The sequence below is a fragment of the Danio rerio genome, chromosome 6 (genome assembly GCF_049306965.1).
Source record: "Danio rerio strain Tuebingen ecotype United States chromosome 6, GRCz12tu, whole genome shotgun sequence".
In the NCBI taxonomy this organism is placed as follows: domain Eukaryota; kingdom Metazoa; phylum Chordata; class Actinopteri; order Cypriniformes; family Danionidae; genus Danio; species Danio rerio.
Genome location: NC_133181.1, coordinates 40,327,501 through 40,355,477, shown reverse-complemented (window position 1 = coordinate 40,355,477; position 27,977 = coordinate 40,327,501). Strand labels below are relative to the sequence as shown.

The window sequence follows — 27,977 nt, the reverse complement described above, 5'->3', positions numbered from 1 at the left end:
ATATCCTTAGCGTTGAACCCTGTAATAGATTTCTTTTTGTAGTGTAGAACCAACAGATTCTAAAAAATGCATTGCTGGGGATCAGAGCCAACTTATGTGTAGGCATGAATCTGCAAAGGCAATTGATTATTGTGTGTTTGGGTGAAAGCACAGTTTGTCAGCAATTTACCTTGCTTTATCGCATCACAATGAGTGTGAAACGCAGTAACACTATACAATACAGAGCGCAACAGCTCTATGAAGTAAACAAAAAGGGTGCTGACCAATGAGTCGGAGGACACTCTGGGTGAGAGCGAGGATGCCAGAGTTCAGCAGGAGGCTGAGGCTGTTGGCTCCGTGTTTGAGAGTGAGCATATGGAGCATAGCCAGCAGGAAGCGTGCCTGAGGGATGGTACCCAGACTGGGGCCTGCTGGGTTCTCATTAGTGATTGTCTGGAGAGGCACTGGTTGCACACCTGAAGGGGAGGAAACAGCAGTCAATTCTGGCAAAAGAAATTACGTTATACTTAATGGAATAAGAGTAAGAATGCTTTCATTCTTACTGTAGTTTTTCTCAGTAATTGGTAACATATTGGAGACTGTAAGGGGCTGTACGTGTTCATATGTTGCATTTATAACGTGACATTACAGTCGACTATTTTTATCATTGATCTGCAGCTATAATCAAATCCAATTCATAGAAAGGTTAGTCATGAACATTATACACAAGTATATGTGTATAAAGCATCTGTTTTGTGATAAGCGCTTCTCAAATAATGTAAACAACCTGTACAGCTTTACTTTGACACTTCTTCAAGCAAGAATGAAGTTGACTGATACTTTCTGTCGTACACCTTGCCCACCATTACCATTAGTACCCTTTTGGCAGTGGAAACTCAAGCCTGATATAGGTGACCCGTACCATACTGTACCACTCAGTGAAAACGGGCCATAAGACTCCAGACTGGAGTAATGACTACTGATGTAATGTATTTTTTATTTAGTGCCATGTCAGCAACCAAGGCTATCTTCATGGCAGGAATCTTTCAACAATAAATATACAATTTAAAAATCAACAAACAAAATAAAACATAAATTAAATAAGATTTTTTGTGTTAATACATGATAAAAATTCTAAAATCTTTTCGGGTGTTACTTTGTCAAAAATGTCCTTAAAAGAGTTCATTTCATAAAAAGTCCTTCTGGAATCAGTAAAAGCAGTAATGACTACTGAAAAATCATCTTAAGTTATTATTATCAAATTCTTTGTGCTAGAATGAAATTAAAGTTCTTGATCTTACATACCCAGTTCCTTGAACTTGACACTAGCCTCCAACAAGATGTTGCGGACGTTCTGTATGGACCAGGCATAGAGCTTCCCAAACGTCACCTCTAGTAGCATGCGGTTGAATGGAGGAATGAGATCTACATCCTTTAGACAGTCAGCCAATGGCTCTCTATTAAGGCAAAACAGATAAAAAAGTAAAAACAAGCATATAAAATCTACATAATTGTGCAGAAAAATACTCAAATATGTTGCAAAACATAATAGAATCTACAAAACATTTAAATATAACAACAACAAACACCCTGCTTGAGTTTAAGTGTTTGCAGTTTGAAGACACATTGTTAATATTGTTATACTTGCCCAATATTGGTCCCTTCAGGTATGACTCTCTGCCAGCCACAAAGCATGGCATACTGAACAGAGGGCAGGAGGAAGTTTTTAGATGCCAGCTTCAACATAGTGTCAATACCCTCCAGGCGGACCTCAGCTCTCTCCAGCTGCACACAATAATGCAAGTTAACTAAACATTCAGAGCTGTTATTTGAGCACACCTGTGGCAGAGGTTAAAGTCTGCCTTAAATACCTGTTTAAGGAGGCACTTTCTGATCTTCTCCACATCCAGCGGCTCCTCTTTCAAAGAAAACTCAACGATGGTGCTCATGAGGCTGGACTGAGAGAAGGAGCCCTGAACGCTGTGCCTTAACCAGCGGTACTTCTGAACACTGCCGATGGTGTTTAGCAGAGGCTGCCACTTATCCTGCTACAGGAGTAAAAAAAAAAACAATTTAATTATTAAAAACATACATTACAGCTCAAAACAATGCATCTAAATAATAAAAATACCATAATATGTTAGCAGATATTTAAGAAAAATGCCAAGCGAACAATTGTTTATCTGAAAAACAATGCTAAAGTCAGACATTCTCCTTTTAAAATGTGCGCTCTGTAGCAGAATGTCTGTCTATGTTTTGGATTGTGTAACTCAGCCTACTGCCATTTTACTCAATTATACTTCAGCACCCCAGGTTGCCTTGACTGAAAACATTTCATTCATGAAGGTTGCCTAAGTGAATGCGGATACAGCCAAAAACTACAGAGGGCAGTAGCAGCCTCCAAAACGAGATACAAGTTCATTAGGTGGTCTTTAATTAGCAAATCATGCAAATATTACAGATGTAAACATTAGCTAAACAGCTTGCATTATAAAGTGGGTCGCACACCAGATGCCCTGTCGATACATAGTTGTGTAAGGGTTGTGTACTAAGCAATGCGAACAGGAGATTAATAACAGCTTCGATGTGCATAGTGCGTCACAGTGTGGCACAGAGCAGCGTGTCTGGTGTGCGACCCAATTATCAGACACGCTTACTCATGTTTGTGTCATCAATCTGGTAGCCTGCATGCGAATTAAGTGGTTGGCAGGAGGACCGGGTGGGGAAAAAAAAAAATATATAAAATATATATCCAATATTTTGTATTTGGACTGCAAAACCTCAACCACTGGGTAGGTGTAAATCATACATGCTGCACCTTTAAATAGTTCTAAAAGGACAGTGACTTAAAAAATTAACGTAAATAGAAAGTGGCAAACCTTTGCAGATTTGACAGTTGTTTGCTTCTTGTCAACAGGAGCGGGGCTTAGAGGAGCAGGTGGTTCCTCATTGGTCCCTTCCATCTTGCACTCCTCCAGATCAGCTGACTCCGACTTTTTAGGCACTGAAAGATCAAGCAAAACGTGCTATAATTATAGACTCTACATCCTTACACACATTTAAAATCATTGGTTAGACTCATCACCTCTCTTTTTGCGGCGGTCTCTGATCAGTTTCTGTGTGATCCTCTTCCAGCGAGGCTGAGAGCTCAGCAGTTTGAGTTTGGACACAATGGACAAGTCATTACTGACGGCAGGTCGTAGCTCATTAAACAGGAAACGCAACCTCTCAATAACAGGAGCGCACACCTCTTTATAAGAACGACCCTGTTCCTGGTGTGTCTATAGAAGGGACAGAAATCATAATCAATCATTATGATGTAAATAACCAGAAAGACATGATATGCTTCACCTAAACCCAATATATCTGTGTATTGAAAGATATTAACACCTTCAATTGGTTCCCCATCTTTATGAATTTTTTTTAGTTAAACTCAATATGATTTATTTTGAAGAATGTTGGTAACTTGTAGCCACTGACTACCATATTAAGGAAAAATATACATTATAGAAGTTAATGGTTAAAGATAGGCCCACACGGAATCTGCACGCGAAGAATTCCGCAGATTTTTAGCCAATCATTAATTCTGTAAATCTTTATTTATTCAGTTTATAAATTAATGACAATAATATTATTGATTAATATGAAAATGCAGTTTGTACAGTAATAAATTGTATTTTAGTAGATATATTATATGAGATTGCTTTGTTGCTTTGTTTACCAAATAATAGGAATCTAATTGGATTTGCATTTTAAACATTAAATAAGTCACATATTAAGGTTTTAGTTATAATACTCCCAAAATAATTCCACAGAAATTCGCAGATTTTTACCAAAATTCTTCGCAGATTTAGCAAAAAACGTTTGCAGATTCCGTATGGTTTTGTTGTAGTTTTTGAACAAATTGTAAGATTTAATTTAAAAATGAATTCCCAAAAATTACCACTAAAATAAGAGAACACTACAATAAAATAATAATCCAGGAGTAATCTTATTTAAATGCTCACTTTTATCAACGAACACTTGGCCTGATACACCATTCGACACACATCAATCACAGATTTCGGGAGGGACCTCTGTTTCCCCTGGTCCATACCCAAGGCACATTGATCAACTAGGGAGAGGGCGACATGACCTGCACAAGAACACAAATGTCTCCCTCAAATAAAAAACAGATTTTTTTTTTTTTTTAATTAAGCAACAAAATGCAACATTCAAATAATAACATAAAACAATGAAAGAAAAACCTGACCTCCAATAAAGAAATAAATAAATGACAACAAAAATACTATTAAATCGAGATGTGAAATGCACAGCACTGTTTTTGGTTAGTTCAAAGAGTAAAAATCTGGAAACTATACATAGATTTTAGCTTCTGCCATTCAAACAACAAACTATTTCTAGCTTACCAAGATCCTGATGCTTCAGAAGGCAGCAGAGCAGCAGGCGACCCACTTCCTCCACAGGATGTTCAGGTGGAAAAGTGATGGGAGTGATGAGATGGTACTGTTTACAGCACCGCTCGATTTGGCATAAAAAGTCCTGTAGCAAATAAAAAAAAACAATTCAGTCATTAATAAATCAGTACATGCCACATTATCCTGAATTGACTTTGATTAACAGAGTAACAACTAAATATTTAGATTTATAAAGAGAAATCTGTATTATACATAATATTAAATGAGGAGACAAATAAATGCTGTGACCTTCACAGTGTGATCCTGGGTGGTGTTGTCAGCGATGGCCTGCAGGAAGGGCTGGGCGTGATCACTCAGGGTGATTCTGCGGCAGTACAGTTTGGCTTTGTCTGGTGTGGTGGTCCCTGGAGAGCTGCAGTGGTCCTCATCCTTCTCCTCGTTATAATTATAGTGGATCTGACTGGTCTGAAGTCCACCGAAGAAAATAGATGACTGGAGCCATTCTGGAAGGTATAGGAGCAAGTGACTTTTTTTTTACATGCATTAAAATCTTTTTGCAAAAACAGGTCATTCTACAGTACAGTACAGTACAGAACAGAATGAGTTGAATTTTTCATTACTTTACTAAACTATCAAGGGAAAAAAATGAATTGTAAATTTATTAATTTTGAACTGAATGCCAGTCAAATCAACATACTATTGTTTTTGACTTTAGATTCATTCTTCCAACTGGCTGTGCCATTACTAAAATACTATTATGATAATATGTAATACAGTTCAGCCAGACATAATTTACTGATCAATAAATAGTTAGAAATAATTTTACTAGTTACATTATCTGCTATTTTATTTATTTGAAGTTGGTAATTAAAATTTCTTATAAATTGATTATCATGTCTTGTTATTTTTTTTCCTGTTGTTTTTTTTTTCGTAAGGGAGGGGGGTGATTTCCCCATCAAACATCCTCCTAAAGCAGTTTTCCGCCACTCTTATTTAAAAACCTAAGAACAAAGAAAGTCTCAAACTACAAACTGTTCACTTTTTGTTTTATAGATAACGGTAAGAGTGATTGTGTTTATGTATATACATGGACACCAATCCTCAGTTTTTTTTTTTGTTTACAATTAAGATAATACTCTTATTAAGAGTCTACCATGTAAACAGCTATTTTTGTTTACATTAATTTGTGAAATGCCAAAGGAAATTATATGACGTTAGTTGAATGATGTGCTTTAACGTGTAAAATGGTAACATGAAAGGACCATTCAAAAGGCAACTCATGTAAACACCTTAATCATTCTATTGGCCTATTCAGATTAAGGCAAATGCTTAGAATACAGATGTACATTTAAACATAGTCACTGTTTATTATACTAAACATCAAGACAATCATTTGGACTCAAAAGCATGTATTTGGCAGCAATACACAGCAAAAGTGAACTGAATTCAGGCCTTTTGCGCAGTTTGAGAAATAAGTAAACTGACAGTTGTCATTCCACTTTTTTTTCATCTAAATTTCTTAGAGCTATGACTTAAACAGTGTGTGAATTATACATTGCAGAGCGGCAATGTAATTTAAATAATTTATGTATTTATTTTTAATTACATCTAGTTCATTAATAAAACGTATTTAAGTTGTCAGTGTTTTCGGGATATTTAGTGCATTCTGACCAACAGTATTCACTGATTAGCTATTTCAGATGTTACTATAGGTCAGACTAAAAACATTATTATGCATCTAATTTGACTTTATTTTCACGCAAAATAGCTGTTTGTATCTACATTTAGCCTAAAAAGTAAAGTCTTGCGAACATGATGTCTATTAATGCTCTAGATCTTGCAATTTCTAAGACTGATTAACGGGATTGTGCATTCACAATGGTTTGAACCGTTCTAGCGGTGGTCAAATGTATATTTAAATTATTTATTGTTTTAATTACTTAATTACTTAAAATGCATATCAGAGTGAAATATTTCTCATTATTAAAGAACTGACCCCCCCAAACATCTTGTTTTGACGTCCTTCAGGGGGATCAAGCATTAATGAATGTCACATGCTGTCCATGATAATTGAGCTATGGCATGAATGCAGCTAGCTGACACCTAACCTAAATGGTTAGACTTACTGGCACATTCTAACTCTATGCGGGAGAGAGGGGTGCTCATAGCCAGATATGAGGCATGTAGCCCCAGAAGCAGACCAAGGTTCCTCTCAGCATCTATAAGAGGAGAGGACAGGCTGCTCAGGTCAGGCGTTGTCACCATTTCTTGGTTGGGCTGGAGAAAGACAGAACCAAGAGGAAGAATGAAAACATTGAAAATATTCTTTGATAAAGGCAGGTTGAATTCGAAAGTTAAACTAACCTCCATATACTGTCCCACACAGAAAGCTTGCATGGACTCTCTGGTGTCTTCAAATTGGAGGGCAGCCTCTAATGCCACCACAGGGTCTTCTCCTGCAAACTGGGCTGTGGAGAAAAAAAAACACAATAATTAGATTTTTAATATTATTTATTTGTAACAAACTTTAAGTGACAAACATTTTAAGAATTTAAGGCATACCAAGGATGCTGTTGCCAGTTAGAGTCTGAGCTTGAAAGTCCTTTATGTCATAGACCTTCCCTTCAATTACAGTCCAAAAGCCGCCATCTTTGTTGTGATTCTCCAGGTCTGCTTTGCGGATAAGTGACACCTCCTCGTTGTTCTTTGAGCTCGGTCCATTGAAAAAGAAACCTGCAAGAAAAGAGAGGTCACAGCTACTATATCCGACCCTTACAGAAATATCACACGAGTTTCATATGTGAATTTGAATGTGATTACATGAGAAAACAAAATAAATCATTTTAAATTATTAAAATTCCTGTTTTGAAACAGAATTAAATAATAATAAATGTAATAATTTATTATTACTGTAAATATATATAACATAGAGTAGCAACTGCAACGGCTTTGTCTTCTTTCGATTTAAGACATGTTTATGTTAAAACCACAAGGTGAAATATATTTATATATATATATATATATATATATATATATATATATATATATATATATATATATATATATATATATATATATATATATATATAAATATATATATATTTTCCATGTGGTTTTAACATAAACATGACTTAAACCGAAAGAAGACAAAGCCGTTGCAGTTGCTACTCTATGTTATATATATTTACAGCTTATTACCGTTATCCACATGTGGTGCACACATGGTCATGTTCTTTCAAAATTCGAATTCTTTTCTCTAATAAATCACTGTTGTTTCTTCACTCCATTGTGCATTTTTGCTTTGTCATCTTACCACTAAGATGTTATCTATTTGCCATCCTACCACATTCTCTTACACTAAATTCATAAATATAGCAATTCATCTCATTTGCTATAATTTCATTCATGTTAAATAGGATTGGATTTAAGCATAACTCATATACATTAAACAATAGTTTAGAGGGATTTCTCACATACCCATGAGTCCAGGCCAGGCAAGATCCTCATTGTCATCTCTTTCTGTACCAGGTGCAAGATAGTTAAAACGGTCCAAGTGCTCCAGAAGAGCAGCGAGCAGAGGAATGGATCCAGTCTCTTGCATTAGTCCAGCATCATGGGTCAGCAGCAGCACAATGGACACAATGAGCTCTGGTAGCAGAACACCTGGTGGGTGAAGAAACCAGACAGTCTGAAAATGCACCACCTATTATTTTTAAGAAATATGTGAAAAAAAAAAAAAAAAAAAAAAGATGTTCAACCCCAAGTCTTTTAAAGGAAGATCATTTGTAAACAGTTCAAAAGTTGAGTTTTAACATTTTTACATTTTCAGAAATTTTAGCTTAGCTTAGAAGTTACGGAAGCACTTTTAGCTTAGCTTAGTTTAAATAATTTAATTGGATTAGACTATAAGGATCTTGCTCCAAAAAAAATCATACCAACAATAATACATTTTAAAAAGTTTAAAATAAATACATAAATACATTTAAAAAAATAAATAAAAAGTCTTTCAAGTTTTCTAGAGCAAGATTCTTCTGTGGATTTTCACAGAAGTCATTATTGTCTGATGACATAGCACTGCATTTCACCTGTAAGATCTCCCTCAAGGACACGAGCCACCTCTGCAAAGTGACGATGGCTGTTGAGGGCAATGCTGGTGGCCACAGGAAGGATATCACCGATGTGTGTGCAAAGCAAAGCCATATACTTCTTCAGGAGAGAGCCAACTCCCAGAATTTCTGAGTGACTCAAAGCTGTGACAATGAGAGATGCTTCTCATTAGATGTACAGATGGTATAACTTCCATAATAAATTCACTAAATTAAGTTCTTTTACTTACTGTATCCTCCCACACCCACAGTGCCATTGACTCCGACATACAATTTGCAGACCAAAAGCCTCTGAAAGCGCAGCAGCAGGTCCAGAGAGGCTGAGCGCTCCTTGCTGACCTGCTCGGTGTCTTGACAATTTGAGATGCGTCGGGCCACATCCTTAAGACGGGCTATAGTCTGTGAAGCAATGTTCCTTCAGAACAAACACACACAAAAAGTGTTACTACAGGCAAATTCAGTTAGTTAGAAAAAAAAAACCCTGAGACACCAAGTCACCAGTCTCCACCCAAATTTGGGTCATCGTTAAGCGCTGGTCAGCTTCATTCAATAGCATCCGAGCTAGTTGAATTGGCTAAGACTGTGGCAGTGTGGTGAATAATAATAAAGGTAAAAGTGATGAAAGAAAATTCAAGATGGCAAAGACAGGTTGCTGCAATTTTGTCATCTTAAGAATAGCAATATGCAATTATATTCATACTGACCTGAATTTCTTCACTTTTTGTACAGTGAAGAAAGTGATGAGAATCATTCCAATTCAAAAAACCTTAACCAGGAACTTCCTAGTTTACAGTTTGCATATGTGCAGTTTTGGGTTCAATTTGCTTTTTGAATGATGAATATAGACTAGAAACATGCACAGTAGTTTGCCAATAATCTTTGCAGCGTCTTCATATTTAACTTTTTAACCAGGATGGCATTGACCTGGGGCCTCATGTATCAACGCTGCGTACGCACAAAAACTTTGCGTACGCCAGGTTTCACGCTCAGAATCGCTCACGTTTGGATTTACTAACAATGAACTGAACGTGGGAATGTGCGCACCTTCACGGCAGCTTTCTGGCAGGCGTACGCACATTTTTTGTGCGTGTCTGTTTTATTTCCATTGGCGACTCCTAGAGGCAGTTGTGTTAAATTCTTCTCTACAAAGTGTCTGAGCCTTGCAATGGCAGCTGTATGAGACGGGTTCATATAGTAGGTATGTAAGATTTCCATACCATACAGTTGACCAGCTAAACATTAAAGCACAATTTGCAGCGGTCGCCTGTTTTCCCAATGTAATCTGAGCTATCTACTGCACGCACATTGCTATAAAGACACTATCTGAAGATAAATTTGCATGCGTGAATCAGAAACATTTCCATTCAATAAATGTGCAAATAAAATATGATGCACAAACTTATTAATGATTCCTACTTGTCTTTCTCGTGATAAATAGTGGGCAAAATCTGATATGTAGCGGGAAAAAAAAGAAGAAAGAATTCATCAGACGCTGGATTCGAACCGAGTTTGTGCTCGAACGAGTCAGCATATGATCATATGCTTCTTATGAGGTGCGCCACTGAGACTGCTAAGGGTACTGCAACAGTTTACAGATATAAACCACACTATTTCTTTTTTAAATGCACTCAGTGCGATGTTCAGACCCAACTGTGTTAACCGTATCAGCTAAACTCTCCCACTCTATTTTTTTCTTTTGTTGTTAATTCCGGAGAACAAACTTGCAAATAACACCGCTTTTCTCCGTTCTACCTCCGAAAGCAGCACCTCCAATTCACATTCTGTTCAAAGTTTCTCTTTTTGTTTGATTTTGCCGTTGCTTTTTCGTTGGGTTTTGCCTTTAGCATAGTCATTAGCATATTCATACGGGGGAGGAGGCAGGGAGGGGTTTTGCGCTCGTGCATGTTGCGCTCAGTTTCACGTTCATTCGGATGTACAAAAGAATATGCGTGAGATTCGGCGTACGCAGTGTTTCATACATCTGAATTTTTTTCTGCGTACGCACATTTACAGCTTTGTGCGTACGCAATGTTTTAGTAAGATTTCCACACAAGTCTTCGTACATGAGGCCCCTGGTGTGTCAGGGCTTCAAGAATCAGAGAAGCGAATCTCTGCAGTACCTGAGCAGCTGTTGGACAAGCTGGACCAATGGGAGGCTCTGTTTGTTGGCAGACTCATAGATGCCGGTGTTGATCAGGTCTTTGTCCAGTGTGGTGCGACAGCGATGCAAAGAAGAGGCGCTGGCTTCCTGCTCATCGATTTCCTTCTCTTTCTGAGCCTCTTTCTTTGCCTCAATATCCTAATGGAAGACAAGCAAAGAAAGCAGTTAACTGGAGAGTCAAAGCAAAGAACAAAAGCTAACGCCAACAAAAACATGAAGCAAATCATTAAACCAAAGCATAAAAGTAAAACATAAAATGAAAGCAAAACAACCCACAAAGCAGTTCAAATAAAGGCAAACATCAAAAAAAAAATTAAAAAAATACAAAAGCAATTGAGATACGGTTTGGACAACAGATCATTCCAAAGCAAAAATAAAACAAAAACAAAAGTGAAAACAAACAGCAAGACAAAACATTTTAAACCACAACAAAGCAACTAAACTAAAAAAAAACATCTAAATGAAAAAGTGATAACAAAACAAAACAAAACCAAATCCAAACCACAAAGCAACCTTAAAAAAACTAAAATCTAAATACATAAAGGAAGTTTATTTATAAACAAAATTCGAGAGGATCAAGTTCTTACGATTGCTTGCGGCTGGTCTCGCATTATTTAATTCATGATTCACCAACCAGAAGATTTCTAAACCACTATAAATACCCGAAGTTCCAAATCACAGCCATCTTCATTTTGAAGAAACCCCCCTTCCACCCCTACTCCTCCTCCTTTCCTAAATGGGTGGCACAGTGGCCCAGTGGATAGCACTGTTGCCTCACAGCAATATTGTCACTGGTTTAAGTCCTTACCAAGCCAGCCGACGTTTCTGTGCAGTTTTCACGTTCTCCCCGAGCTCACATGGGTTTCCCCCGAGTTCCCTTCCACCGTCCAAAAACATGCAACTTTAAATTTAATTGACTAATCCAAACCAGCACCATAGACATGCTCCTAGTAAGTAGTTATCTCTTAAGAGCAATCACTATCTGTTCATCAGCTACTACAGCAGGGGAGTTCTGGAGATCTACCTGAGCTCAAACTCCACTCTCGCCTTGCAAACACGAGGGAGCCCTGGGCTCAAGGATCTTATGAGCTCAGGGCTCTCTCCTACGACAGCATGCCAAACAAGCTTTATTATCAATCGTCAGCTAAGTGTAAACTCTTGAAAAAAAAAACTAAATGAAGAAGAAAAAAGTGCTAAACAGAGTGAAAGACAAAAACAATGCAAACCACAATAATACAATCCTTCAAAAAACAAAATACATATAAACACATAAGCAAACTAAATGAAGAAAATAAGTGATAAACAAACAGAAAGACAAAAACAATCCAAACAAACCCAGCAAAATCAAACACTTCACAAAAAAATTTAATTCTGAAGATGAAAACACACCAAACAACAACAAAAACAACAAACTTGTGTTTGTAGTCAAGTTTTGGATAACCGATAACATCATTATTTAAAATTTAAATGATTTCTGACACTTTCCCCTGAGGGGTCATGAATCTGTTTCCTCCTCTGTCTGTTTTTGGCAGGGTTCTGTGGGATGTTGCAGATATAAGGCATGGAGGGTGAATAAATGATGAAATGACTATTAAATAAAACATGCTGACCTGGATCTCGGCCGTGATGGCAGCATTCAAAGCAGACTCCAACCCTCCATCTGCCATCAGACTACTAACCAAGAGGTCGATCATGAAGCGACGGCCAGGACTTACACTCATCTCATTAGCAGATGCTAAAAAACACAGAAATGCTTTTGACCAACAACACTCTGCTGGAAACAGACCTCGACTTATTTTTTGACTTTATACAATGGTGCCAAGATGACACTTATCCACAAATGATAAAATAAATGGAACACTTAATAAAAATAAAGGAAAACAGATGCCAATAGTATTAAGCATTAATTCAAGCTGTTTTTCCAAGCACAGATTTCATGCACTGACCTGCATTGGGCAGCAGTGAGGACAGGGCTCTTGCTCGTTCCTCTGCAGTGGGGAGTAGCACTGACCAGCCACTCTGGAGCACGGTCTGGGCGGCAGCCTGCACAGTGTTTAGCACCCCGCCGTTGCTGGCCAGAGTCACCACCGTCTGCTTGAGGTTATTAAGCAGCACACTGCCCAGACCCAGACCCAGCTCCTCGGGATCCACCTGATTACTGATGGCTGCATGAAGCTGGACACAAAACAAAAATCCCCATTTTAAAGCACTGTTCCAAGACATTCCCTACCAATCAAACTGATATTTTTGAAGCAATAAGCCTACAAAACTCATCAAGAGGTTTGAATGTGAAATTTAAACTACTCGGTTCAACAAGACTGCATTTGTTTGATAAAAAAAAACAGTAGAAAAATAGCACAAAGGTTAAATATTATTAAAATAAAAAAATAATAATTTCTTATGAATTATAGTGCAAATGAAATCAAAACTAATTAAATGATTTTGTTACCTTACATTGATTGTTTTGCACTTGTAATCTAAAATTAAAATCTGAACATTATGAATGTAAGCTATATAAATGGAACTTGGACGTACTAAATCCGCCATTGTGTTATCATCATGTGACCCACCCGTGTTAATTGCATCGCTTCACTCCCATTCATGAATTCTCTCACGGTGCATCATGAAATAGTGCAGCGTGCATCGGATGCACACTTCAGAATCTCGCTGGAAGTAGTTGGTCATCCAGGTATATCTCGCATACTGATTTTCGAATTCTATGAATGCTACTCTTTTAAGCGTGCTATATAGTAAGAAGTATGTGATTTCGGACACAGCCTCAGATTAGGTGATTTTGAGGTATCGGGCGTGGCTAACATACTTAACCACGCCCTGTCTAACTATCAGTTTTGAGAACAAACAGAAATGGTGAAGAGGATGAGTCTGTTAGGTTGTAAATACTCTCGGAACCCTTTTATAAAACATTCTGAAAGAAATGGCTACTTTACTACATCCAATCAGCTCGCAGTATAGAAAACAAGCCTCGCCCACTGTGTCACAATACAAACAAAAATTTTAAATGGTCGCAGCTTCCAGTACATGCGCACTTTAAAATCTTATTTATTCCTGTGATCTAAAGCCGAATTATTACTCCACTCTTCATTATCACATTACACTTCAGTAAGTATTACAATATTTTCCATTGTGCTCAAGAAGCTAGGTTGGTTTGCTTCAGAATTTTACATAAATTGTTCAAGACCTAAAATAAAGATTTTAATTGAAAAACAAATCTTGTTGTTTTGAACTTACATTTAATGATTCTGTAATAAAAGTATCAAACTCGGGTAATTGCTAAAATCATTAGTAATGATTAAGTATCAGTAATAATAGATCAGGCGAGGCAGTGGTCCAGTAGGTAGTGCTGTCGCCTCACAGCAAGAAGGTCGCTGGTTCGAACCTCGGCTCAGTTGGCGTTTCTGTGTGGAGTTTGCATGTTCTCCCTGCCTTCGCGTGGATTTCCTCCGGGTGCTCCGGTTTCCCCCACAGTCCAAAGACTTGCGGTACAGGTGAACTGGGTAGGCTAAATTCTCTGTAGTGTATAAGTGTGTGTGAATGTGTGTGTGACCCCGGATTAATAAAGTGACTAAGCCGACAAGAAAATGAATGAATGAATGAATGAATGAATAATAATGGATCATAACAGTACAGCAAATCTGTGTCAATGCAAGACTGTATGGGTATTTCCCAGTACTGGGTTGTGACTAACTCCAATACAGCAAATTGCCAGTTTGATCCCAGCACAGCGCAGGTTAGGTGCAATAGGACCGTCGGGTTACACATGGGGACTCACTCGGGATGGAGAGTTGAGTGTAACGGAGGCCAGCTAGCGAAGTCCTATGCAGGTAAACCTCACTCCTCTGATCTCAAAAGATGCTCTAGCGACATGCAAGAAACGCCGGTTTGATCCCAGCTTACACCGGGTTGGGTACAGAAGGACCGGTGGGTTACACATGGAGGCTAGTCCATATTACTCTTTTATTAATCTATTGTAAATGGGTGAGGAGAAAAAAAACACACACACTGACCTGTAGTCTGAGCAGGTTGAGAGCTGCCACGACCATGCATTCTTTCTCCTGTGGTGGTGGCCAATCAGAGCTGCCGTCCATGCCCTCACTAACCTGGCGCAGAAGCAGGTCCAGCTGGTCAAAGGTCATAGTGCACACGTCTACCACGAAGGGTACCCGGAGACCCACAGACCACTCAGAGCAGGATGACCATGAAAAACTCTTTGAGAGAGACGATAAAGATAAGTACAATGCAATATACAATGAATCACATCTTTGTGGAAGAAGGGACCTACCTGGCCAGGACCGCAGGAGATGCCTACTATGTGTTTGGAGTTGAGGCCTGGCAAGGCTTTGGGCTGCTTCTTATTGGAGAAAAGTGTGTCAAAGTGCTGTAGTTTGTCATTACTGCCCCAGCTGTGCACCTCTCCTTCTTCTGTAAGGGCCAGGCAGTGTGTGGAGCCAACCGCTATGTCCACCACCCTCTTGCCTGAATTAACAATGATTGAATGGTAAGAGCAAACTTCACATCAAATGCAAACTCAAGCCAAATGTGCCATACTTTAAAAATGCTTGTGCTGATTAAGGTTAACATAACATGACATCTGTAACTTCCATAGAATTAAAAATTTTAAGCCATCCTGTGAAATAAATGTTTTCAAATATTGATGTTCAAGTAATACACTTTAATGAAACACAATGATGAATAAAGTCACATATTCTGTCACTGCATAATAATCACCTGCTATAAGCTGTTTTTCTACCCCATAAGCCCTAAAAACATGCTGGGTTGATTGGCCCAAACACTGGGTTAAAATATGTCATTAAAATATAACTGAAAAAAAATGGGTTTGTTCAGTTTTTGACCCAATGCAGGTTTGCAACAACCCAGCATTCTTTAGCGTGTGTTTTATGACCTTAATGAAGCAACATTATCGTTTTTAATTAAGAAATAGATTAAAAAACAATGCTGAGTTGTTTTAACCCAATGTTGGGGAAAATGTGTTTTCAATTCAATTTAAATCAATTTAATTTTTTTTACTTAAATGTTGGGTTTCAACATATTTGTCCAAATACAGGGTTAATGTTTTATGAATGTTTGCATTTCTTGCATTTGCATTCGTTGCATTTCTACAATAATCACCCATCATTCCTAAAAAAGAATGTAGTTCTATGAAACACAAATGCTGTGTTGTTTTAACCAAACACTGGGTTGAAATATGCCATTTAAATCTATAAGATGTCCATATTTGACCCAATGCAGATGTGCAACTATCCATTATTCTTTAGCATGTGTGTGTTTTATGAGCTGAATGTAGCAATATTCTTGTGTTTGACCCAATGTATGGGTTAAAGGTGTACAAACCCAACCGTTGTGTAAATTTTTTATAATTTTATTTAAATTACATATTTTAAACCTAAATATTGGGTTTGTCTATATTTGACCCAATGCTGGGTATATATATATATTTATTAGGGTTGGGCCGATAGACGATGCCATCGTCCATGGCCAATAGACAACACGATGCAGAGCCAGCATTGCCAATCCTACCCCCCGCCCCCTTTGCAATCCTGCTCACAAAAAATACACACTTAGGCCCCGTTTACACAAATACGTCTTAGTATTAAAATTACATTTTAGAACGAAAATTAGCCACATCCACACCGTGTTTTACCTAGCCTTTCTGAACAGCCCACCGTCCGCTGAAAATGCACTTCAAGTGACTACACAAACAAATAAGTTGCGCACCCTACTCACCCCTGGATCCCTCCTCCGCCTTCAACCCCAACCACTACCCTTAATTATATACATAAAAATTTGTATTCCTTCAATATAAAATCACATGCATTTCTACAATAATCACACACCATTCCTGAATCAGATATTTAGTTTTAGGAAACACAAATACTGGGTTTTCCTATAATAATTTTACTTCAAATTTATTTATGCAAGTTTGACTGAAATAAAGGCAGTTTCTATTTTTTTATAATATTTAGGGGCAATATTATTAGGCCTTTTAAAATTATTATTTTTTGATTGGCTAAAAAAAAAAAAAACACTGTTGTACCATGACTTGCCTAATTACCCTAGTTAACCCCTTAGATGGCACTTTAACACTAGTTTACTCTTATCATGGCAAAGGCAGAAGAAACTATTTATGACAAATTAGTTATTAAAACTAACAAATTATTATTTTAAAAATGTGTTGATAAAAGACCCTGAAAAAGCACTTGGCAAATAACTTAAAAACAATAATTTCATAGGAGGGCTAACAATTTTACCTTCAAAAGTATATACAGTACTATTCAGTGCAGGGAAAGACCTATCTGATACTCATAAGATACAAACTAAGAAATGTGTCAAGACATTGTCATGTTTGGTTTGCCTCAGTAAACCAAACATGTAATTTCAGTACAAGTAATTCCAGTAAATAAAAAAAACAATGGTTTGAAAATAAAGGAAAACACTGAACCTTGCAGACTGTCAAGTAGTTTTGGATAGCGGACATGTTCATCAGTGCCATGTCCAAGTCGTTGATTGTCTCCTTTGCCCCAGGTGTAAACTTGTCCATCTTTAGTGAGCGCTACGGAGAACTGGCTCCCACAGCACACCTTCACAATATCCAGATCCTGGAGCTTCTCCACTAGTTTTGGTGTTTTGCATCCATCACTGCCCCCTCGGCCCAGTTTCCCATAATCTCCATCACCCCATGACCATACCTGACCTGTAAAGAGCAATCAAGAGAAAAGTGATTGTTTCACTCAATCATTACAATAAAAGCAGTCAAATGTCAGATATCACACCATTCTCAGTCACAGCAAGCGTCTGAGCATCTCCGCTTCCACAGGCCACATCGATCACCTTCAGCCCCTTCAGTGCAGTTACTAGCATGGGAGTGGTCTGGTCCTCACTGGAGCCTTCAGGATCAATAAACACATATGTGTCATTTTACTTCGTCCTAAAGTCAAATACTGCATGTCATGGTATAAACAGGATTCTACTGCATTTACCATGGCCCAGTCTGCCGTAGTTTCCTCGGCCCCATGTGTGAAGCTCTCCATCTGCTGTGATGGCTGCGCTGTATGTGCTGCCACAGGCAATATGTACAACCTGCTTCCCTACCGGCCTCCCTGAGAATACTGAAATCATAGTGGGCTCCTCTAAATACCTGTGAATGCGCAAGAAAATATACATTATTTACAAAGACTTACATATACGTTTTATGTTTATATAACTGGTTCAGCATAATTCTTGATTTTAAACAGGTCAAACATGGACAACCACTTCTAAACTATACATTCCATAACAGTCATCTGGAAAAACATTCAGGAGAAATGTGTAGAGGTCGCCACAAAAATATTAATTAGCAGTTTTATACACAAGCAAAGTCTAAAAATACATTTATGAACCGATCGCCATATGTTTTTTTTCATTCTCAAAAAGGTTTGAGGTTTCAATGACTAATATTGATCCCAAATCTTATATGGGGGGAAGGGGGGCTTTTACTGTACCTTTTAATCATAAATCAAATGTAATGCTTTACCCCAGTATTTTTGTCATTCCCAATGCAAATAAAAAAAAATTAAAGGATCATGTTACATTTACATGAGAATTCAAATAAGAAGATAAGAATTTGATAAGAACTTAAAAATCAAAAAACTGATGCAATGAAGCAAATGCATGATAAAAACATGTACAAATTCACAAAAAACAAAAGATAACTTCTGAAATTATAGTTGATATACTGTAAGGATGAAGAATGTCTAGATGCTTGTATGGGAAAGCAATATAGAGAGGATTCAGAAATCGATTTATTTTTTGTTTTTAATCTGTCTATGAAAAGTGGCAGTAAACATTGAAGTGCTGATCCTCCCGATACGTAACCAATATTGCCAAACTACCAGGGGTGGCCCCCTGCTCTTAAATGTGAATCTGTTCAGTGCTTTCATTTTATTTCGGCATGAAAACACTTTAAAATAAACAAAGACGACAGGATTCCCTTCCTTTCCATTACAGGCACCATTACCCCTCCTATTCAATCCTCAAAACAGTTAGTTCATGTATCGTTTGCGTGACTGTTGGACGTGCTTCATAGTAATTAATAGACGCTGTTTCCCAAATGAATTCTGTACACATGATTTGAAGCAGATCGAAAGTGGACAATCTGGATTTTGGGTGTGTTTGAACAGACATATACACAAAATAATACAAATATTAATATCTAAACATGTCGATCTTGGTGGGTTTTCTTTTAAACACAACAAATTTCGTCTTAAAGGGCACCAAGGTTACCCCTTTTTTCAAATTTAATACAAGTATTTTGCTTCTCTAGAATGTGTATATAAAGTTTCAGCTCAAAACACCCATCAGATTGTTCATTATACCTTTTACTAGTTCCTGTTTTATACATCTCATCCCTTACTTTTACATCCCAATGTTGACAGGTATGAGCATCAGTTACAATTATTGCATTTTGCTGTCATAAATACAACAAACACAAATAAATAATATTATTTATAAAAAAAAAAAAAAAGCCAGCAAAGATAAAACATGCTTTTACAATGCATCTCACCACAATGATCCTATTCAACCTTGTCCCACCTTGTCTGACAAACTTATCAGGTAGTCTATATGTCATTTTTTTCATATGCTGCCACCTTTCCCAATTCCATAACCTAATCTTGAAATGATGGTGAACCTGCTGACCGCCATCCCCTTTTAATAACTGGTCTTCAAATTATGATAATTATTGAAATCCACTCATTTATCTTCACATCAAGAGCTGATGTTACTTTAAATTTAAATGAAAGGCAAAGATCTTTAGATCTGCAGAAACTCTCTGACATCGGTGTGCTCTTACGTAGTGTCTCCATGTCCTAGCCTGCCTCCATCTCCACAACCCCAGGAGAAAACCTCTCCATTGACTGAAAGAGCCAAATAATGCTGGCCATCAGGATGAGCTGCAAGCTTCATTATTTTCCTGGACGTCAGTGCATGGACTAGCATAGGTGCCTGAAAGAAAATAACAGGTTTATTGATTTAGAATGCAAAAAAAAAAAGACAAACAAACCAGCAACAGTAATACACAAACACTTGCATTGGTTTGAAATGTAATGTAAAAAAAACTAAATCAATCTAATAAAAGGGAAACTTACTAGTGTAGTACTTTTGTAGTTTTGTGTGTAGACAGCACCAGTGATGGTCAGGATGAGGAAACCCTTCTCTGAGCAGACAATCTGCGTGACACCCAGATTTGATAGTGCCTTGCACTGAATTGGTCCATTCACATTAGCATAAGGCTTCCATCCAAGCAGACCCCAACCAATCACCTCCTGCAGTGTCCCCTAAAAAATGGAAAGAGAATGAACTCTATTAAGACCCAATCCTAATTCTACCCCTTAGCCCTTCCCCTAACCCCAAACCCTCGTTTTACACATTCACGTGAAGGGGTAGGAGTGTCCCAATTCTCTTTAGCGTGAAGGCACAGGGCTTAGGGAAAGGTCTAGATAGCCCTTGAAACAGAGATTTTTCAGGACCACACTCGAAACCAAGGGGTAAAGAAATTTTGGCTGCACACGGAAGTAAAAAGGTGCACAAATAAGTATTTTTGTCATTATTACGAATTTTTACGACAAGCAAGCATATGTTTTAACATATTCATTCGTGTTTTACCATCATGCTTTTAAAAAAAATCTAAAATAAAAAAAAAACGCTAAATTTCGCTTTCTATAATCCCTGATAATAACTCCTGTATATTAGTCCCACAAAATTCTGACACTTGACGACATTCGAATACCCTGTCAAAAAAAGTCTTGTGGCTGGGAATAACCTAAGAATGATCTTATATGAAGCATGAAATCGCGATGACATATAACGTGTGCAGGTGCTGTAGTAATGTCCCATTTCTTAGGAGTAAATTTTAAAGGCCTTCACACTCTGTTTTAAGGGCTAAGGGGAAGGGCAAGAGAAGGGTTAAAAAAAAGAATAGGAATTGGGCCTTAAAATGATTTTGTTTTTCCTCATAGAGCGATTACATCGCAGCATACTGACACTACAGGGACATCATCACACCTAAATGAGTGTTCCCCAGAGGGAGAATCACTGTGCTCTAGAGAACATCTTCAACACAAACAACTAAAAGCAGAATCTAGGCAACCAGGTAATAGTATTAAGACAACATGATGCTGCTGAGCCTCTGTTACTTCCTGTATGACACAGCAATTAAAATGTCAGGACACGGTTGTTTGTTACATGCAGTACCTTGTTAGAAGTGGGTGAGCTGCACTGCGGGGGGCTGCATGGGGCTGCCAGGCGGTCCAAATGTGCCATGATGACTACAGCTGTCTGCCGCAAATCAATGGCCAGGTCATTATCTTGAGGCAGTGTAAGGTAGCGCAGAAAACTCTCATTCGGGCTCAGAGGGGCCGAAAGGATCTGTGAGCACAAGAAGTGAATGTAAGAACCAGGACACACCAAGTCGACAGTCAGCACTTGAGGAATGTCAGGCAGTAGGTGAGCATCTGTCAGGTTAGTTGGTTGTGCGCCAGAACTTGCCTCTCATCAATGCGAGAGATGCTGCGAGTCGCAAGAGTCAGTGAGAGCGCTCTGACTTGCTGGTCAGTCAACTGTTCAGTTAGGGGGGTGATAGCATTCATACTCTGTTTGAGGTTCAGAGTGATAGCATTTTCATTAAAAGAGGAATCAGTATTGAAGCTTACTAAATCCATTTACAATTACTGATTTTTTGATCTAACAGAATAATACACAATCTAACTATGAAGTTTTATTTTTCTTTATTTTGTACTTCTTTTGCATCACAAGTAGTTTTTCAGTTCTGTAACTGATCAGAATAAAAAAATTTTAAAAAAAGAAAGAACTGGAACTCTTTGTTGTACCATACCCATATCGTACAGTGACCCAAAAAAAAAGAGGTAGGTTCTGAACCGTGACCTATGTCAGAGTATATACAGTTATCAGAGAGTGAAATTCAATAGCTTTTAAAACATGTTTTAAGACTCTTTCCATACATTTTAAGACCTTATAACCACTTTAGGTTTCAACCGGAAACACTGGCAAGATTTTAACTTGCAGTATATTTACTTAATATTAATGTAAGAAAATAATCCAAAATCAAAACATTATTCATAAACTGAATACGAATCTATTAAAACTAATTCAGCAGGTTGGCTCCTATAGAACTGCAGAAATAATGATGTTTCCTTGATTACTGCAGTAAACAAAGCAGCATGATGTCAAATCTAGTGGGATTTGATTGATTTCAAAAACTATACAACATCCTGTTATTTGCAGATTTAATTTCGGCAAACTTTATCATATAACCGTACATTGCCTAATCAAAAATGATATCACATTTAATACCTTGCAAAATAGCATTTAAGACTTTATCCTTTTCAAGAGTCTTACATTTCTCTACATTGATTTATCAGCTTTTAATACTTTTAAAGACCCCACAGACACCCTGTATGTAGGGCTGGGCGATTTTTCCGTTTTTTTCAATTAATTCGAATTTACGTTTTAAGACGATTTAATTTTGAATGAAATCGAGAAATCGAGATTTTTAAAAATATATATATTTAATACATTATAATGGCGCCAATGCACTTTGGTTCACTCTCTGTATGAAGCAGGAAGCACACCAGAAGCACCTCTCGGCGACGCGCCGCACAGCACAGCACCACGCCATGGATTTTAGAATTCTAAACAGGTTTTTATACACACCGGCGCCACCCAGCCATGATTCACGAAGCAGTTCATGTTTCAGCCGGCTCACAGAGCGCCATCTGATTAGTTTCATGTAAAATATCAAGTGAATGTGCACGTTCGTGTGTAAAAGTTTAAACTTTCATGTCCGCGCGGTGTCGCAGTGCTTCTGGTGTGCGACCCGCTTGACTGCCTGTTAAAGTGTGAAGTCATGTAGGATTTTACTTGTTGCACGTCTGTGTGGATTGTCAAGACATATTCCCTCATCAAGTCGATAAACTCGATCTCAACATGTATGAAGGACGTAAAAGCCTGCCATGTGAAAAACCGTGCTGGTCTTTTGGTTTGAACACGAGCAGAGGTTAGGGACTGTAGCAGTGAAAATGAAAGTGCCCGCCCCATGACGTCATTTAGCGGACCTAGTTGAAAACCAGACAGATCAGCCAGCATAATACAGAGAGTGGAGCAAAGCGCATCAAATGATCGGTATTTAAAAAGGGGAAAAATAAAAATAGATTCAATATATTATTTTATATTAGACACACATCTGGTGCTTTTTTTGCTCCTGCTATACGTCCACAACTTCACACATTGGGTTAAATTAGGCTTTACAGTTTCCATGTTCAGTCCTTTTTCTTCCACTGTATCTTTTTAAGAAAAAGGCAGCAGCATTACAACCCGTCATTCAATCTAAAGACAAAGTCAAAGCCGAGCTGACAGCCAATCTTTCCTAGGCTCAGCAAAACTAGCAAAAATACCTCTGTATTCCTGCAACTGCAGTATTTACACAAATATTTCTTATTCAAATCTTCAGCAAGGCTATTTAACTCGTGAATTTGTTTTACATTTATTTTCACCTTGACCGATTTTTGTATGACATGGCCATTAAAAATACAATGTTCCTTAACTAGATGGTTTTTCAAGTTACTTATAAAGAGAATGTTACTTCAGTCATGTTGTTGTAATGTTTTGAGAAGACTAGTAACACAATAAAAAATAAAAAAAATAAAAAAATCGAAATCAAAATCGTGAATCGGTCAAACTTTATAAAAAACCTAGATTGTTTTTTTTGCTAAATCGCCCAGCCCTACCTGTATGTGTTCCATTAAACCCCTACTGTTCAGATAACTTTGAACTCCAAATGCTCTAAAGGTTTGTAATCAGCATCAGTGCTCGTGTTTGACTGTCTGTTTCAGTTTATTCTGAGCTTCACGTAATCTTGAATCCAGCCCTGGAATGCTGAAATGTTTCCACAACCTGAAATAATATTTCATGGTTTCTTTCAGTCTGTTCCTAATCTATGTTAAGCTGCTTTGAAACAGTTTACATTGTAAAAGGGCTATAGAAATAAAGATGACTTGACTTAATCTAAAATGATAAAGCCAAGCATATAGTAGGTCAAGAGGGAACACAAGGAAGCCCACCATGATCACATTTGTCAAATATTTGTGTAAGATATGGATTAACAGACAAGCTTACATGAGGGAATCAACAAAGTACTGTGAACATGTTATGTAAATGCTTCTATGATTACAGCTTGTATGTGTAGCACTAGTTCCGGTACCTCTTTGTGGAATGACAATACAGATTAGCACCACTTGCATGTATGTAAAGGTACATCCTCTCAAGCAGGTGCAAAACACACGTTTTAGTTTCAGCTAGATCCATTTGTAGTGTGTACGTTATGACCCAGGTGCCACCAGATGAAGCTGACACAAAGCTTGTTTTTTGTCGACCCTCATACTTGAACGTTAGCTTAGTGTGTTCCGAGCTTTAAACCTGGAAGAAAGATAAAGTTCTAACTATTGTTTGGTGAGCTTACCTCAATCTCCTCTTCAGGAACAGGCTCCTCTTTACTGCTGTGGATGTTCTGGAAGCGCTGCAGGAGGGGCAGTAACGGGGCGCTGGTGCCTTGGGTGGAGCGCTCATTATCCATCTCTCTAGTTCCACTGTCCCAGAGCCTCAGAAGCAGCAGAACTGCAGACAGCAGCTGACTACAGTACAAAAACATGAACAAGCAGTTTAGAGACTGGATTTATGAATGAAAATGCTTCAGTCTTGAAAAAAAAAAAATATATATATATATATAATAAATAAATAAAAAAAGTTTTTTTTTTTAATGGTACACGCAAGGTTTAAAATAAAAATTTAGGAGTGAAAATGGCTTTTGGTCACAGTCAATATTTCTTGGAAAATTCATGTAAGAGCATGCTGAATACCTGAGAGTTCCTCGTTGCACTGCGAGCTCCAGCAGGATGGCAAGGGCCAAGTGCTGATCCTGCAAGGGAATGTTACTGGGTGCTTTTCCACTGGCACTTCCATGGATGTCACTAAAAAACAAAATATAGAAAAATAAGCTTAAAAATGTCAGCAATCATTCAAATTGTGTTTCTCTTATTAAGTGATGGCATAACAGGAATTAATTTCTTAACTATAAATATTTTAAATATATTAAAATAAAGCTGTTTTTAATTGTAACATTAATTAAACATTTTTCCACTTCATTTTGTAATCAAATAAATAAACATTGATGAGTAAAAAATATTTTTAGACTTCTTTAAACTTTGAGAATTTATGCAAAATCATAATATGTATGCTTTGAGAATAGTGTAAATGACAAGACAACCTTAGAAATTTAGTAGCCCTCTCAACCACCTCCAGCCAAACAGGAGATACAGTGCCCTCATCAAACAGAGTAGCTTCTGGAAGAGCCCGCAGAGCATCCAGAGACTCCTGCAGTAACTCACTGCACAGGTCTGCATCATCTCCTGACAGGGCACAAACAAGCAGGCAGTCTGCACTGTCAAACGCTGAGATTTTTTTAATTCATCCCACTCAAAGCACTGTCTGACAGTCACTTTATTCATGTCTTCAGCTTGTTTCTTTAACACATGATCCTGAGCCATGCACTTGACTGCATATATGGTTTAAAATTGTTTGGAGTTAAAAGTCTGGACACATTTCTGCTTCTTTTTCTTAGACCTATTATTCATGTGACAGGTAGAACCATTCATTATCCACTTTTTGTCTTGTGAATCATCTCCTGAAATAGTTTTTTGAAAATATGAAATTGTGCATAAATGAGGAACGGTAGAGAGTGTACATTTTGATATAGAGATAAAGGCAAAATTATTAGGATATGGTATTTTCCACCATATACAGTTGAAGTCAGAATTATTAGCCTGCCTTTGAATTTCTTCTTTTTATAAATATATATTATTAAAACTATTATGTTTAGAAATGTGTTGAAAGAAAATCTTCTTTCCGTTAAAGAGAAATTGGGGGGGGGGGGGAAATAAACAGGGGGCTAATTATTCTGACTTAAACTGTACCTTTTATATGGTTAGTGCATTACTGCTGTTTAACAACTTGACTAGCTTAATTAGGTTAAATACACGTCAGATTAGTTAGGCAAGTCATTGAACAACAGTGGTTTGTTCTAATCATGAAAAAAATCTTAAGGGGTTTAATAATATTGACCTTAAAAATTATTTTGAAAATGTTTTTATTCCACGCAAACTAAATAACATAGTCTGGACTTTCTCCAGATGAAAAAAACATAATAGGAAATACTGTGAAAATGTACTTGCTCTGTTAAACACTACTTGGAAAATAGTTGACAGGAAGGCAACTAATATTTCCTTCATCTGTACATCCATTATTAAATATTCATTAGTTATCTATGATAAACTCCATACAATTAGACAATGTTATACAGTTAAAAATATATTACATTTCCAAGCAAGTTAAATAGGCTAAAGTTTGGTGTTAATGTCGAAATACATTCATAAATAAAATTTATAATCATAGTATATTAACAGCGAATATAAACAAAATTACAGTAAAATTTCTGCCTTAATGTTATAACTAACATGTGAGAAAAAATCTTGGTAAAATGTTTCATTCTAATTCAGTATGACAGAAATATTTATGTACAAATTACACTAGATACTTATAAAGATCTTTACATTTTAAAATTAATGAAAGAGTAATTATACTAAATGTGATTATATTTTAAATATAACAACAATTCTTGAGTTGCAAATATTTCAAATAATGAGTAGAATGTTTGGGCAGCACTATGAGCTTTAATTCTTTCAATTTGTGATGAAATGACTCTTGTTCTAACTATGCCAGTTTCCACTTTTTGGTACATAAAATGTAATTATTATAAACTGAATTCAATATTAGTGGGTGTCATTAAGAAAACGCATATCTGTCATTATTTTTTCTCATACAAATCTTCAGTTGATTCTTTTCTTTTTAATTTCAACTTAAATGGACTCAATCCTAAAGATAGGATTACCTTTAAAATTATTGGCAAAATACAGCAATCCTCAAAACAGTAAAACTGAAGACGAACATATATTACACTCGAAATCTCTAAGTGTAAATACTGTAAAGCAGACCTTCTAATAACGCAACATCCACCTCTTAAGTACCATCACCTCCAATCTCCATTTCCTACCAAAAACAGGAAAACCTGGACACTATAAACTTTATCACAGGATAAACATTCACCCTTCCTCTCACACATCTGCCTCCTCCCTTTCCTATCCCCTTCTTTTCTCTCCTATCCTTACGACTGATCACAATGCAGCTCAAATCCAGCTCTCAGCCATTCAAAGGAATGTGCATATGGCTCAGGTTTCAGGTCGGCTTTATTTCCCGGGCCAGAGCCTGCATCCACCCATTCCCTGCGGACACTGTGCTGCACCGCTTTCAACATCTAAACCAATCACCAACTAGTTTGAAATCTTCCGCCCAGACATGAGAATTCAGCTGCAAGGAGAACTTTCTTGCTCACATCTGCTCTTAAAGAGACAGTTCACCCAAAACTGAAACTTCTTTCATCAATTGTTCACTCTTAATTCATAACAAACCAGTTTGAGTTTCTATTTCCTGTTGAACACAGAAGAAAATATCTTGATGAACATTGCAAACTGGTAACCATTGACTTTTTTCCTACTATAGAAGTCGATGGTTACTGTTTTCTAACATTCTTCAAAATATCTTTGATGTTTTATTTTCATTAAAAGTTTAGAAACATTTGAGGGTCAGTAAATAGTGAGTAAACATACATTTTTGGGTGAACTATACCTGACAAACAAAGACTAATGAACAGCTGAACGCAAAAACAATACGCTTCACATGTTCAGTGTTGTAAATGCAGGTTTAATTGAAAGATTTGACCAAAACTCATTAGAAGTGACTTACTGATTAGGTCAGAAACAGCAAAAGATGTTCTGATACACTTTTTTCTCTTCACTATACCGAATCCAATACCTGAGCTCAGGGTATCGGCCGAGTACTGAACCAATACTTAAGAGTGTACTTGCCCGATCCAAACCATGCCCGGGCACCTATCCTGGTTTGTTTGGCAAGTGTGAGTGCTCTAAATAGGGCCCAGGCATGGTTCAGTCGGACGGCCATGGCCCGGTTGAAAGAGGTGTGCCAAAGCGCATTCAGTTGGTCTTTGGCACGGTACGCTTGTATTGGGAGTGCAAATCACGTCTGAGATCAAAACTCAGGGTTTCTGCAGATATCATAATGTCAAATTTAAGACTTTTTAAGACCATTAAGTAT

The 27,977-nt window shown here is 37.3% G+C and overlaps 1 protein-coding gene across 2 annotated transcripts in view; it reads right to left on the bottom strand.

The window, feature by feature from the left end:
• herc2 (HECT and RLD domain containing E3 ubiquitin protein ligase 2) overlaps window positions 1-27,977 on the bottom strand; it is a 97,540-nt gene that overhangs the window by 53,072 nt on the left and 16,491 nt on the right. For both annotated transcript variants that reach the window (XM_073954340.1, XM_021477196.2), the window contains exons 7-35: window positions 25,018-25,159; window positions 24,611-24,721; window positions 24,214-24,385; window positions 20,931-21,104; window positions 19,826-20,014; window positions 19,531-19,682; window positions 17,681-17,838; window positions 17,474-17,587; window positions 17,143-17,394; window positions 14,965-15,158; window positions 14,690-14,890; window positions 12,611-12,839; window positions 12,275-12,399; window positions 10,624-10,802; window positions 8,734-8,918; window positions 8,483-8,647; window positions 7,875-8,060; window positions 6,960-7,130; window positions 6,762-6,865; window positions 6,524-6,674; window positions 4,686-4,900; window positions 4,389-4,521; window positions 3,987-4,114; window positions 3,065-3,260; window positions 2,859-2,983; window positions 1,851-2,027; window positions 1,628-1,764; window positions 1,285-1,436; window positions 264-455 (exon numbers count right to left, since the gene is read on the bottom strand). In XM_073954340.1, coding sequence (XP_073810441.1) covers window positions 264-455; window positions 1,285-1,436; window positions 1,628-1,764; window positions 1,851-2,027; window positions 2,859-2,983; window positions 3,065-3,260; window positions 3,987-4,114; window positions 4,389-4,521; window positions 4,686-4,900; window positions 6,524-6,674; window positions 6,762-6,865; window positions 6,960-7,130; window positions 7,875-8,060; window positions 8,483-8,647; window positions 8,734-8,918; window positions 10,624-10,802; window positions 12,275-12,399; window positions 12,611-12,839; window positions 14,690-14,890; window positions 14,965-15,158; window positions 17,143-17,394; window positions 17,474-17,587; window positions 17,681-17,838; window positions 19,531-19,682; window positions 19,826-20,014; window positions 20,931-21,104; window positions 24,214-24,385; window positions 24,611-24,721; window positions 25,018-25,159 — 4,809 coding nt within the window. The remainder of the gene's footprint in view (window positions 1-263; window positions 456-1,284; window positions 1,437-1,627; window positions 1,765-1,850; window positions 2,028-2,858; window positions 2,984-3,064; window positions 3,261-3,986; window positions 4,115-4,388; window positions 4,522-4,685; window positions 4,901-6,523; window positions 6,675-6,761; window positions 6,866-6,959; window positions 7,131-7,874; window positions 8,061-8,482; window positions 8,648-8,733; window positions 8,919-10,623; window positions 10,803-12,274; window positions 12,400-12,610; window positions 12,840-14,689; window positions 14,891-14,964; window positions 15,159-17,142; window positions 17,395-17,473; window positions 17,588-17,680; window positions 17,839-19,530; window positions 19,683-19,825; window positions 20,015-20,930; window positions 21,105-24,213; window positions 24,386-24,610; window positions 24,722-25,017; window positions 25,160-27,977) is intronic.